The sequence below is a fragment of the Camelina sativa genome, chromosome 19 (assembly GCF_000633955.1).
Source record: "Camelina sativa cultivar DH55 chromosome 19, Cs, whole genome shotgun sequence".
NCBI classification, from domain to species: domain Eukaryota; kingdom Viridiplantae; phylum Streptophyta; class Magnoliopsida; order Brassicales; family Brassicaceae; genus Camelina; species Camelina sativa.
In genome coordinates, this window is record NC_025703.1 from 8,939,379 (window position 1) to 8,952,638 (window position 13,260).

A 13,260-nucleotide genomic window follows, 5' to 3' on the forward strand; every position below is an offset into this window, starting at 1 on the left:
TTTTTAAAAAAAAAAAAAAAAAAAAAAACCATTACATTTCCTACCTACCTACGTTTACGTGTTCATCAATAATAATTCTATTTTTTACCAATTCTTTTTCAAAAATATATTCCAAGTTTATACATAAACAGCTTTGTACTAAAAACAAAATGATTGGAAATGTTTTGAAGATCGTCTGTATATGAAAAAGTGGAAAATATTTGTATATTTATGCCGTAACGCATATTAGTTCCGTTTTGTATATAAACTCTTCGTTTTCGGCAATAATTGTTGATTAAATATTGTTGTTATATTCTGTAGTAATCTCAGGAGAATCTTACCTGAAAAATAAAATACAATTTAGACGATATTATTGTTATTAAAAAAAATTAAAGATAATACTGGCACACAACAATAAAGAAATTACTACTAATTTACTAAAGTAATGTATTGGCTGTAATTATTTCCAAAAAAAAAAAAAAAAACTCTCTCTATAATATAAACACAGTATCAGGAGAGAAGTGGTATTGATCGTCTTTCTTCTCTAAAAACACTTTGATTATATTTTTTTTTCATTCTCTACGACGCCGCCATGTCTCTGCTCTCAGATCTCGTTAACCTCAACCTTTCTGATGCCACCCAGAAAATCATCGCCGAATACATATGGTTCGATCTCTCTGTTTTCTCTATATCACCACAAAGTCTCTCATTTATCGTTGTTGTTTCGTTCTTACGGCTGTCGATCAAAAAGTTTGTTTCTTTTTTAATGTTTTGATATTGATCTCTTAATGGGTTTTTGAGTTTTTTTGGTATGAACACGATTCGTTACACTAAATGTTTCGCTGTCCTGCGTTAGATTAAGACGTGTATAAACATAAAGCTCGTCTCTTTTTCTTTTTTTTTTTTGTCTTCTTGTTGAGGTTTTGTATGAACTTTTTGAATGAACAGGATCGGTGGATCTGGCATGGACATTAGAAGCAAAGCTAGGGTACTTTGATATATAAATCTCCCTGTGATTATTTATCTCATCCTCTGTTTTTTTTGGTTGATCTGATCTGTTTTTGAATGATATAGACACTACCGGGACCAGTGAGTGATCCATCAAAGCTTCCCAAATGGAACTACGACGGATCTAGCACTGGTCAAGCTGCTGGAGAAGACAGTGAAGTCATTCTATAGTATGCTCTTCGATCATCTATATATATCTATCTCTATACGCATAAACAAATTCATATTTTAACATTGGTCTTGTGTTTCTTTTGATGAATCAAAAGCCCTCAGGCGATATTCAAGGATCCGTTCAGGAAAGGAAACAACATTCTGGTGGGTTTTTTTTTGTTTTTTGATATTTGATATGATTGATGTGACATATTCAATTTGGATCTAAATAATTGAATATTTGTGATATATGCAGGTGATGTGTGATGCTTACACACCAGCTGGTGATCCAATCCCGACTAACAAGAGGCACAACGCTGCTAAGATCTTCAGTCATCCCAACGTTGCTTCTGAAGTGCCATGGTACACTCTTCTTCTTATTCTTCTTCTTACGTATCAGTTTCGGATTAGTACTTTTATTGATCTCTTTGCAAATCTTATAATATATTAACTGTTGTGATTCAAAAGGTATGGTATTGAGCAAGAATACACTTTGATGCAAAAGGGTGTGAACTGGCCTATTGGTTGGCCTGTTGGTGGCTTCCCTGGCCCTCAGGTAAAATCCAATTACCATAATGTTCTATCACAACACGTTTTGACGTATTAATCTAATATAAAAGTTTTTATTTTTTCGTTGAAACAGGGACCTTACTACTGTGGTGTGGGGGCTGACAAAGCCATTGGTCGTGACATTGTGGATGCACACTACAAGGCCTGCCTTTACGCTGGTATTGGCATTTCCGGTGTCAATGGAGAAGTCATGCCTGGCCAGTGGGAGTTCCAAGTTGGTCCTGTTGAGGGTATTTCTGCTGGTGATCAAGTCTGGGTGGCTCGATACCTTCTCGAGGTAAGAATCTACTTAACAGGGGTCCTATTACGAATACAAAAGCTTCAAATTTGCTGATGCATCTTCTCTGTTTGACAGAGGATCACTGAGATCTCTGGTGTAAATGTCAGCTTCGACCCGAAACCAGTCCCGGTTAGTTTCTTACTACTCTCTAACGCTTCATTTACATTTACCTCAAGTCAAGTTTCGTTGTGACATNGTTGGCCTGTTGGTGGCTTCCCTGGCCCTCAGGTAAAATCCAATTACCATAATGTTCTATCACAACACGTTTTGACGTATTAATCTAATATAAAAGTTTTTATTTTTTCGTTGAAACAGGGACCTTACTACTGTGGTGTGGGGGCTGACAAAGCCATTGGTCGTGACATTGTGGATGCACACTACAAGGCCTGCCTTTACGCTGGTATTGGCATTTCCGGTGTCAATGGAGAAGTCATGCCTGGCCAGTGGGAGTTCCAAGTTGGTCCTGTTGAGGGTATTTCTGCTGGTGATCAAGTCTGGGTGGCTCGATACCTTCTCGAGGTAATAATCTACTTAACATGGGTCCTATTACGAATACAAAAGCTTCAAATTTGCTGATGCATCTTCTCTGTTTGACAGAGGATCACTGAGATCTCTGGTGTAAATGTCAGCTTCGACCCGAAACCAGTCCCGGTTAGTTTCTTACTACTCTCTAACGCTTCATTTCCCATTTACTACAAGTCAAGTTTTCGTTTTAACATTCTCTTGAATGGGTTCAGGGTGACTGGAATGGAGCTGGAGCTCACTGCAACTACAGTACAAAGACCATGAGGAACGATGGAGGATTACAAGTGATAAAGAAAGCAATAGAGAAGCTTCAGCTGAAACACAAAGAACACATTGCTGCTTACGGTGAAGGCAACGAGCGTCGTCTCACGGGGAAACACGAAACCGCAGATATCAACACCTTCTCATGGGGAGTCGCCAACCGTGGAGCTTCTGTCAGAGTGGGACGTGACACTGAGAAAGAAGGTAAAGGTTACTTCGAGGACCGAAGGCCAGCTTCGAACATGGATCCTTATGTTGTCACCTCCATGATCGCCGAAACAACCATCCTCGGTTGATGACATGTTTCATAATTTGATTTGCCCTGTTTGGTTTCTTCTTTTGTGATTGCACCTTTCGATTAAAATAATTCTTATAATGGCGTATTTGTGACATTTTGTGGTTTGTTTCGAATAATTAAAAAAATAAGCGATTCTTAAGGTGAAAAAAATTAGTGTATAATGTTAATATTTAGTAATTTTTGTTTTGTTTTTGTTAATGATAATAACAAAGTTCGGCCGGTGCGTCGGAGGTTGAAGTTGTCGGGGTTTAGTGGTTGATGTAGGATAAGATAACGTCGAATATTCTTGACAAGAATAATACTATTTGGCATGTGACCTACTTCTCAATAAAAATAGTATAGAAGATTAATTCCGAAGACGAAGGGTGGTGGAGAATTAGGTGGGAGCAGCGTAATGCTCGTCACGTGCTCTGTGCTCCTAGACTCATGCATCGAAGTTCACAACTAGCTATGGTAGGAAAAGTCAAATTAAACTTTTTTTTAATATCGTTTGTATTTATTGTCAGTGGGAAATAAATGAGTGACTCTTCCCACTCAGAAAATTTGTAGTGACGCATTTACTTGTTAATTTACTAAACTAGAAAAAAAGATATGACGAAAAGTAGTATGGGATAGCATTTTCCTAAGTTTTTGGCAAAAGTCATACAAAACACAACAAGTACATTGTTAAGTACCACCAACTTCAGTGCATAGTATCACACACTTGACTTTAATTATTTGTAAAACGTTCCTTATAAAAGTAAATAAATTAAGAAAACAAATCATGACGCCCCCCAACCCACTCGACTTCACTTTTAAGTAAAAGAAATGGAAAGAATATAAAGTTATGATCGGTGTTGTCGACCTACACGAAAAAGGAAACCTTAACGATTGGCTATGGAATTATAGAAGTGGTTCTGAGTTTTAATAATGCAGATTCCGATTAAAAAATTCCATTAGTAAAAAGACTAAAAGAGTAATAATTTAGGAAACTTTATATTCTTTGATTTGAATACGTATTAGGTTTGAATGCTGATGATTCATTGAACATGGACCTCTGTTTATATCAGCATGCAAAAACTCGTGGCTATTGTTTTCAATTTCTTTTTCTCTTTTTCTTCAATTTTTATTTATTTAAAAACAGTAAATATAGTAATATATTAATTAAAAAAATGAAAATAAATATATCCCTTTTTAATAAAAGGAAAGTACACAATATCATTTTGGTAGACTTTATATTTTTAATAAATGATTACAAATGGTTACAAATAGATTATAGATAGATTATAGATTAATTTATATATTAATGATTACACATAAATATTGGGTGCAACTTTAATTGGGGATATTCCAAATTGATAATTGATATATTAATGATAACAAATAAAATCATGGATATTCCAAACTGTATTTTCAGAAGATTTTAGTCTTATATCAAGTTGTTTCCAAAGATCTTTAAACACAATATTACAATTTTTACTTTCCATAGATTTTATTGATAAACTACAACATTCAATAAAAATTAGGACCCGTGCTAGAGCACAAATTGATTTTTTATATATATATATATTATAATTTTAAGACTTACATACTCTAGCACGAGTTAAATTTTTATATATTCTAGCACATAATCTGCTTGACACACTCTAGCACATGTTAATAATTTTATATACTCTAGCATGAGTTAGAATTAACAATATAAGATTTACATAATAGATTTACATTCCATGAATAATATTTACTATAAAAATTGTTTGCATGAATTGCATCTAAATAATATTATAAACAATTATATATATAATGTTTTAAAAATAATGAAATGTATTTTAACGTGTGCTGTAGCTCGGGTCCAAATCTAGTTTTTCGTTATAACAGGTGCAGATATTTAAATTCAGGGCTACATTCCCTTTTCTATATTTTCAGTGTACTGTATGTGGATAAAATAAAATAGCACATTGTTTTTTCTTTCTAATTAACGTATCGTTTCAAAAGTTTCAAGAAGGCCGCCTTATTGGGTAATTAAGCTATAAATTAGGCCCAAAGTATTAATCAACACCAACTAAAATGACGTCGTTTTAGAAACAAAGCCTTGGAGATTCTTCTATCTTGCCCCAAATGTAGTAGATTGACCACTGAGCAAAAACCACGGTAAAACCCTTTTCTCTTAGATTCCCTTCCGGTGGCTTCTTCGAGGGTGGGAGATGAAATGGCTGCAATGGCTCGCTGTTCATTGATTCCATCTATGAACCCAGCTCATAGCTTCCGTCATCACTTTCCTCAACCCGGTGCTTCATTCTGTTTCCCTCCCACTCCCACTCCACCGATTCTTTTGCGTGTTCGGAAATGTGGGGTTTCCGGCGGAAATCACCGTCGTGGGGTTACCATGGCCGCGGGAACAGATCACTACTCAACTTTGAAAGTCAATCGCAACGCTACCTTGCAGGAGATCAAGAGCTCATACCGAAAACTCGCGCGCAAGGTTCGTGATTTGCCTCTTTTTTGTTGTTGTTCATTCTCGAATTGAATTGAAGCTTTAAGGGTTTGTAATGGTGGAACAGTATCACCCGGATATGAACAAGCACCCTGGTGCGGAAGATAAGTTCAAAGAGATTAGCGCTGCTTATGAGGTAACACAAGTTCTTTTGAATGCCTAGTTTTTATGGAATCTGTTTTTTCGTTTTGTGATGTTTTTAGGTGCTTATTACACTTGGGAATTGAAGCATATGTGTAGGTGTTATCTGATGAGGAGAAGAGATCTGCGTATGATCGCTTCGGTGAGGCTGGTTTAGAAGGAGATTTTAATGGATCACAGGATACTTCTTCACAAGGGGTAAGTGAGTCCTCTATGAAGAGATTTCTAACGATCTCAGGGATTTTTATTAATCTTCTAAGTTGATTTTATTTGTTTCCTGTTCTTTTAGGTGGATCCATTTGACTTGTACAGTGCATTCTTTGGCGGTTCTGATGGATTCTTTGGGGGAATGGGTGAATCAGGAGGGATGGGTTTTGATTTCATTAATAAGAGAAGCTTAGACCTTGACATTCGGTAAAATCCTCTTCTTCGAAGTTGTGTTTTTTTCCTTGAATAGGCATTTTATTACTGTCCTTACTTGTTCATGGACGATAATTTCTTTAGAGGAAATCAGTGATTATGGTTATTTCTTTTGTTGTGCTAATATTTTGGTCTTCTCTGTTCGCTGAATGTGTTTTATTTTCTTGAAAATGGAGGATGTTATATTTATGTCTCCTAATCTTTGTTTCTGGTTTGATGCTGGGGGACGTGTATATTAGGTATGACCTGCGGTTGAGCTTTGAAGAGGCAGTATTTGGAGTGAAACGTGAGATTGAGGTTTCTTATTTAGAAACATGTGATGGTTGTGGAGGAACAGGTGCTAAATCCAGTTCCGCCGTTAAAAAGTGTAGTAGTTGTGATGGTAAAGGACGTGTGATGAACACTCAGAGAACACCCTTTGGAATGATGTCTCAGGTAAGTCGTTATACCTGAATACTATTTCCGATCAGTTGCTAATTCTTAAAATGGAAATTTTAATTTCCCTTGACACTTGCTATAGATGATAATCTGTGTTATATAGGTGTCCACTTGCTCCAAATGTGGTGGTGAAGGCAAAATCATCACTGATAAGTGTCGAAAGTGCATAGGCAATGGGAGATTACGGTCTAGGAAAAAAATGGATGTTGTTGTCCCTCCTGGTGTCAGCGATAGAGCTACAATGCGGATTCAAGGAGAAGGTAACGTGGACAAGAGAAGGTAACGTGGACAGGAGAATCTGCTTTTTTTTTTTCAGTTCTCATATGTAGTGCTTTGGCAATTGCTTTTTTCGATATGGTTTCTAATATCCGCAGTGGAAGAGCTGGTGACTTGTTCGTTGTGCTTCAAGTTGATGAGAAGCGTGGGATTCGGCGGGAAGGACTTAATTTGTACTCCAATATCAGCATCGATTTTACAGATGCGATACTCGGGGCAATCACAAAGGTGTTTATAAACTTGTTTCTTGGTTTTGACGTTATTCGGTAGTGAGAATCTTAAAGACATGACACTTACTCTCTCAGGTAGAAACAGTTGAGGGAACAATGGATCTTCGTATTCCCCCAGGAACTCAGCCTGGCGACACAGTGAAGTTATATCGAAAAGGAGTTCCAGACACGGATAGACCTTCAATCCGGGGGGACCATTGCTTTGTAGTGAAGGTTTCGATCCCCAAGAACCTGAGGTTTGTGTCACATCACTTCCCTTATAGCCCTTATGTCGCATTGTTTACTAAAAACTGCTTGAAACAACGTTTATGGCAGTGAGAGGGAGCGAAAATTGGTAGAGGAATTCTCATCACTCAGAAGATCTTCCAGTGATACTGGTACAACGCTATCCGAATCTATTTCAGAAACTAGTAGCTTTTCAAAAAATTATTCAAGCTAATTTTGTAATCCCCGTTTGCAGAAACTCGTCAAGAAGAGAATAGTTTTGGTTCAGAGCCCGAAAAAGAACCGTCTTGGTGGCATAAAGTGAAGAATGTCATAAGGTAATCTCATGTAACCTTTCCCAGCAATTCCTTGCAGGACACATCATTGTTGTCTTATCCATGCATCCTGGTGTAATATATATAGTTTTAAATGTCGCGTGTTTTGTAGACCAGAGGATTCAAGAGCAAAGTTTGGGACTCTGAGCTTGAACCCATCATTGCCCCTACGAAGAATGAAAGTGGAAGAGACTTCAATTGTTCTCTCAGTCTTGGCTCTGTGCGTTATAACCTCGGCTGTTGCATTGGTTCAGAAGAAAGGTAATCGCTTGAAACAAAAGAAGGAACCTTAATTTTTGATAAGTCCCTTTGTTGCCACACAGTTCTTGTTTCTAGGTTGAAATTGTTTTGTCACAGAAGATATATGATCTTGTATGTATGTTTTATCGTTTTATACAAATATGGTTTAAGAGTTGTGTGATACAACGAATGCGGCTACTACTAGTACTTGTTGACCAATGGTTGTGTTTGCTAAACCGGCTTAAACCGAAATCTTTCCCGAATCCGTGATACGACTAATGTTGAATTTATTGAATTTGAACAAAGTACTAAAAACCAAAGTGGAGGTGTTGAGAATTTATGGAGCACATGGAGAGTTTTTTTCTTTCTGGATTCTATAATAAGTATAGCAATAGTGTTAGGACAACTTCTGTAAAATAAGAGATCTTTAAATAACTTTGTTTTTTTTGGGCATGTTATTAAGAGAAGCTTTTTATGCAATCAAGAAAAGGTTTCCCATAATCCCAAATCTATAAAGTCATTATCGCGTAAGTGGGTCTCAACACAGCTACTATACTTAGTACTTACATTATGACTAAAACGTCTTTATCTTCGAAAGTAAACAATACTACCACTCTAGTAAAGACAGCTAGAGAGAACAAAAATAATATTCCAACTACAAAAATGTGTTATCCATCCATATGTGCGATCGAAATGAGACTACACTTGCCCAAGTTTCATTTTAGCCGTTGCCTGCCTCCTCCCTTCCCAAAGTGTAACGCTCAACTACATATCACTAAGACCATGTTGTGTTTTGTTTTTTATTTTGTTTTAGTTGTGGAATGATCCAAAAAAATTGAAACCAAATTAATTCATTCAGTGGACCATGAGATATTATTTGATTGATAGGAAAATTGGTAAAGAGAGTACGATTAATGGGACCCTATTGATTGATGATGATACAGAGTGTTGTTTCATATTCATATCGTAAGAAAAAAAAAAAATAACACAGAAGAAGAAGAAGAGTGGAGACAATCACAAAACAAAAGAATGCGTTTAGTTCTGTAACAAAAGAAAAAACTATGAATGCTGCTGTTAAATTATTGTTGGCTTTTTTTACATGTTTTATGGTCCTACCCTTCTCTGCATACCCATGTTCTTCTTCTTCCTTTCTTTCTTTTACAACTAGGCATGCATTATTATTTTTATACTATAGAGAGAAGAAAAAAAAAATGAATTATTACTAAAGAAGAAAATTCATAGAACTAAGTGTTAAATTCTTGAGAAGAGTGATGCACTTTACTCAGATGCATTCAGGGAAATTTCATTTTTAATCATAACACCCACCTGCTAATTTTTCTTGTTAATCCAATTAATAATTAACAAAAAGATCTTTCTTTAGTAGAAAAAATTAGATAAGACAATATAGCTAGAGAGGTTTAAGTTTAACATTTGGATAACATAAGATTCTAAAAAGAGAATATCAACAAGTAAAACATAATAAATCAATAATAGAAAGAAAATAAAACAAATATTTTTGTCGAAGCACAGAAAAAGACATACGTCACTGTTGTTTTGAGATATGTCGTTTTTGTCACATTTACAAAAACAAAATTAATTTAATTTAATTATTCAAAAACTAAAAAATTTAAAAGTGTAATTAAAGAGAGAGAGAGAGAGAGTGTTAAGTGTTGACTAGCTTCTCTTCTCTTCTTCACTGTAAACCACACACACATAGCTCTCTTCTTCTTCTTCTTCTTCACTGAGAGCTCTTTTTTCTAGGGTTTCTCTCTCTCTCTCTCTAATGCGACTCTTCTTCGGTTCTTCCATGGCGAGACTCTTTATATTCCACTCCGTTCTTCTCCTCCTCTTCACTCTTCCTCTTCCGTCAATCGGAGATCTCGCCGCCGACAAATCCGCTCTTCTCTCCCTTCGTTCCGCCGTCGGTGGTCGTACATTACTCTGGGACGTCAAACTCACCACGCCATGCAACTGGACCGGCGTCGTATGCGACGGTGGTCGTGTCACCGCCCTTCGTCTTCCCGGAGAAACTCTCTCCGGTCATATCCCGGAGGGTGTTTTCGGTAATTTAACTCAGCTCCGTACGCTCAGTCTCCGTCTCAATGCTCTCACCGGTACTCTTCCTTTGGATCTCGGGAGCTGCTCAGATCTTCGGCGTTTGTACTTGCAAGGTAACAGATTCTCCGGTGAGATTCCGGAGGTTTTGTTTAGTCTTAGTAACCTCGTTAGGTTGAATCTTGCGGAGAATGAGTTTACGGGTGAGATCTCTTCAGGGTTTAAGAACCTTACTAGGCTTAAGACTCTGTACCNAAGTGTTGACTAGCTTCTCTTCTCTTCTTCACTGTAAACCACACACACATAGCTCTCTTCTTCTTCTTCTTCTTCACTGAGAGCTCTTTTTTCTAGGGTTTCTCTCTCTCTCTCTCTAATGCGACTCTTCTTCGGTTCTTCCATGGCGAGACTCTTTATATTCCACTCCGTTCTTCTCCTCCTCTTCACTCTTCCTCTTCCGTCAATCGGAGATCTCGCCGCCGACAAATCCGCTCTTCTCTCCCTTCGTTCCGCCGTCGGTGGTCGTACATTACTCTGGGACGTCAAACTCACCACGCCATGCAACTGGACCGGCGTCGTATGCGACGGTGGTCGTGTCACCGCCCTTCGTCTTCCCGGAGAAACTCTCTCCGGTCATATCCCGGAGGGTGTTTTCGGTAATTTAACTCAGCTCCGTACGCTCAGTCTCCGTCTCAATGCTCTCACCGGTACTCTTCCTTTGGATCTCGGGAGCTGCTCAGATCTTCGGCGTTTGTACTTGCAAGGTAACAGATTCTCCGGTGAGATTCCGGAGGTTTTGTTTAGTCTTAGTAACCTCGTTAGGTTGAATCTTGCGGAGAATGAGTTTACGGGTGAGATCTCTTCAGGGTTTAAGAACCTTACTAGGCTTAAGACTCTGTACCTGGAGAACAACAAGCTCTCTGGCTCTCTTCTTGACTTGGATTTGCCTTTGGATCAGTTCAACGTCTCTAATAACTTGTTGAACGGATCTATACCTAAGAGTCTTGAGAAGTTTGACTCTGATTCGTTTGTGGGAACTTCACTCTGTGGCAAACCGCTTGGTGTCTGTTCTAATGAAGGAACTGTGCCAAGCCAGCCAATTTCTGTTGGCAACATACCTGGAACACTGGAAGGAAGCAAGGGGGAGAAGGAAAAGAAGAAGCTTTCCGGTGGGGCTATAGCTGGAATAGTTATTGGATGTGTGGTTGGTTTTTTCCTGATTGTTCTGATTCTGATGGTTCTTTTCCGGAAGAAGGGAGGAAACGAAAGGACAAGGGCTGTCGACATTGGCACTGTTAAGCAACATGAGATCGAAATTCCAGGGGAGAAAGCGGCTGTGGAGGCACCGGAGAGTAGGAGCTATGGGAATGAGTACAACCCGGCTGCGATGAAAGCTGCAGAAGTGAACAGTTCAGGGATGAAGAAACTTGTCTTCTTTGGGAATGCGACTAAGGTTTTCGATCTGGAGGATCTGTTGAGAGCTTCTGCGGAGGTTTTGGGGAAAGGAACGTTCGGGACAGCTTATAAGGCGGTGCTTGATGCGGTTACATTAGTGGCTGTGAAGAGGCTGAAGGATGTGACGATGGCGGACAGAGAGTTCAAGGAGAAGATTGAGGTTGTTGGAGCGATGGATCATGAGAACTTGGTGCCATTGAGAGCTTACTATTACAGTGGAGATGAGAAGCTGCTAGTCTATGACTTCATGCCTATGGGAAGCTTGTCAGCTCTCTTACACGGTGAGAGTTATATATTTCTGTATCTGCTTACATATTCCGATTTTTATTCTGTTTATCCAAAAATGAATTTTGGTTTATTTGCAACATAATTAGTAATGGATTTGCTTGTTTAAGAGAGATATGTCAAATTCACAAATACAATATAACCTGCTTTTGTTAGATTTATTGACATGGTTTAGTGATGTATATCGTATACTTGACATTCACATGGTTTACATAGAACATCTATGCATTTTAGTGGGAACAATAGATAACCTTGGATTCTTTGACTGACAGTGATAATTGATCTTCTAGTTTTGTGTTTGAACAATGAAAAATCCAGATATCCTGTGTTCTACTTTCACTTTCAGACAATAGTTTTTTTATGTATTGAGAGCTTAATGTCATGCTATGTTACAGGAAACAAAGGCGCAGGACGGCCTCCGTTGAACTGGCAAATCCGATCACGTATCGCCCTTGGAGCTGCTCGTGGCTTAGACTATCTTCACTCACAAGACCCGTTGAGCTCTCACGGAAACGTCAAGTCCTCCAATATCCTCTTAACAAGCTCCCATGACGCACGAGTGTCTGATTTCGGCCTGGCTCAGCTCGTCAGCACCTCATCCACAACCCCAAACCGGGCCACTGGGTACCGTGCCCCCGAAGTAACTGACCCGAGGCGTGTCTCACAGAAAGCGGATGTGTACAGCTTTGGTGTGGTGTTGCTAGAGCTGCTCACCGGAAAAGCGCCGTCTAACTCCGTGATGAACGACGAAGGAATGGATTTGGCGAGGTGGGTGCATTCGGTGGCAAGAGAGGAGTGGAGGAACGAGGTTTTTGACTCGGAGCTGATGAGTATCGAGATGGTGGAAGAAGAGATGGCGGAAATGCTGCAGCTTGGCATTGACTGTACAGAGCAGCACCCTGACAAGCGACCAGTGATGGTGGAGGTGGTGAGGAGGATCCAGGAGTTGCGCCAATCGGGTTCAGATCAGGTGGGCTAAGGACATTCGATGAAAGGATGAGACTTGAGAGGCTCATGAGTTGAATCGGTGGTACGTAACGACGGCGTTCTTGGTGTTTGATGATTAAGTGTTAGTTTAAGAATATGGCGGGGAATTAGAGTGAGTTGGGGGGTCGTTAATTAGATGTTTTTAATTTTGGTGTTCTTTTTTGTTTCTTTCATGTGTGGGCACTGATGATGAGGAGTTCCTTGTGGTTGTAATTATTAGTGCTTTTAACCTTTTTAACTTTATTTCAGTATTGTTTCAGCTTTTTTATCTCTTTGATAAGATTATGTGCGGACGATAGAAAAAGATAGTATAGTAAAAAGTAAATCATTAACACATTCACGTGATCACGTCAACTTCTTGCGATCCACTGGAGTGATAGTTATTGGGGAGATGTTATACTTTCTTTTGTGATATTTGTTATCAACATAAGTACAAGAAAAAGTTGGGTGCAAACTTGCTGAGATAAATTTGAAAGTTTGGGGTTATGTCTTAAATGGTATTTGAAATCATTAAAGGTTAAATAGGTTGTGAACTCTCCCTTATCCTTTACATAGATCGATGGCTTCCCCTGATTACTCAAAACGCAAACGCTACCTCACCACTCTCATGTCCTAGTGATTATAGGAATATGGGGAAAGTACCGATACATCAAGTT

The 13,260-nt window shown here is 38.6% G+C and overlaps 3 protein-coding genes across 4 annotated transcripts; all 3 read left to right on the forward strand.

The window, feature by feature from the left end:
• Positions 469-3,221, forward strand: LOC104765627 (glutamine synthetase cytosolic isozyme 1-3). The gene is made up of 9 exons (XM_010489377.2): positions 469-645; positions 928-967; positions 1,054-1,157; positions 1,254-1,302; positions 1,394-1,500; positions 1,606-1,693; positions 1,781-1,984; positions 2,063-2,116; positions 2,725-3,221. The coding sequence occupies exons 1-9, from the start codon at positions 572-574 to the stop codon at positions 3,067-3,069; spliced, it is 1,065 nt and encodes a 354-aa protein (XP_010487679.1). The 5' UTR covers positions 469-571; the 3' UTR covers positions 3,070-3,221.
• Positions 5,165-8,008, forward strand: LOC104765628 (chaperone protein DnaJ 1-like). The gene is made up of 11 exons (XM_010489378.2): positions 5,165-5,529; positions 5,609-5,677; positions 5,782-5,880; positions 5,972-6,096; positions 6,342-6,537; positions 6,644-6,819; positions 6,915-7,044; positions 7,122-7,282; positions 7,362-7,423; positions 7,507-7,588; positions 7,698-8,008. Exons 1-11 carry the CDS (start codon positions 5,257-5,259, stop codon positions 7,876-7,878), a joined length of 1,554 nt encoding a protein of 517 aa, XP_010487680.1. The 5' UTR covers positions 5,165-5,256; the 3' UTR covers positions 7,879-8,008.
• Positions 9,527-12,866, forward strand: LOC104765629 (probable inactive receptor kinase RLK902). Of its 2 annotated transcripts, XM_010489380.1 has the most exons (3): positions 9,527-10,117; positions 10,763-11,613; positions 12,013-12,866. In XM_010489380.1, exons 1-3 carry the CDS (start codon positions 9,609-9,611, stop codon positions 12,594-12,596), a joined length of 1,944 nt encoding a protein of 647 aa, XP_010487682.1. In that variant the 5' UTR covers positions 9,527-9,608; the 3' UTR covers positions 12,597-12,866. The 2 variants fall into 2 exon arrangements, with proteins under 2 accessions (XP_010487682.1, XP_010487681.1); XM_010489379.1 differs by lacking the exon at positions 9,527-10,117 and having other exon boundaries at positions 10,172-11,613.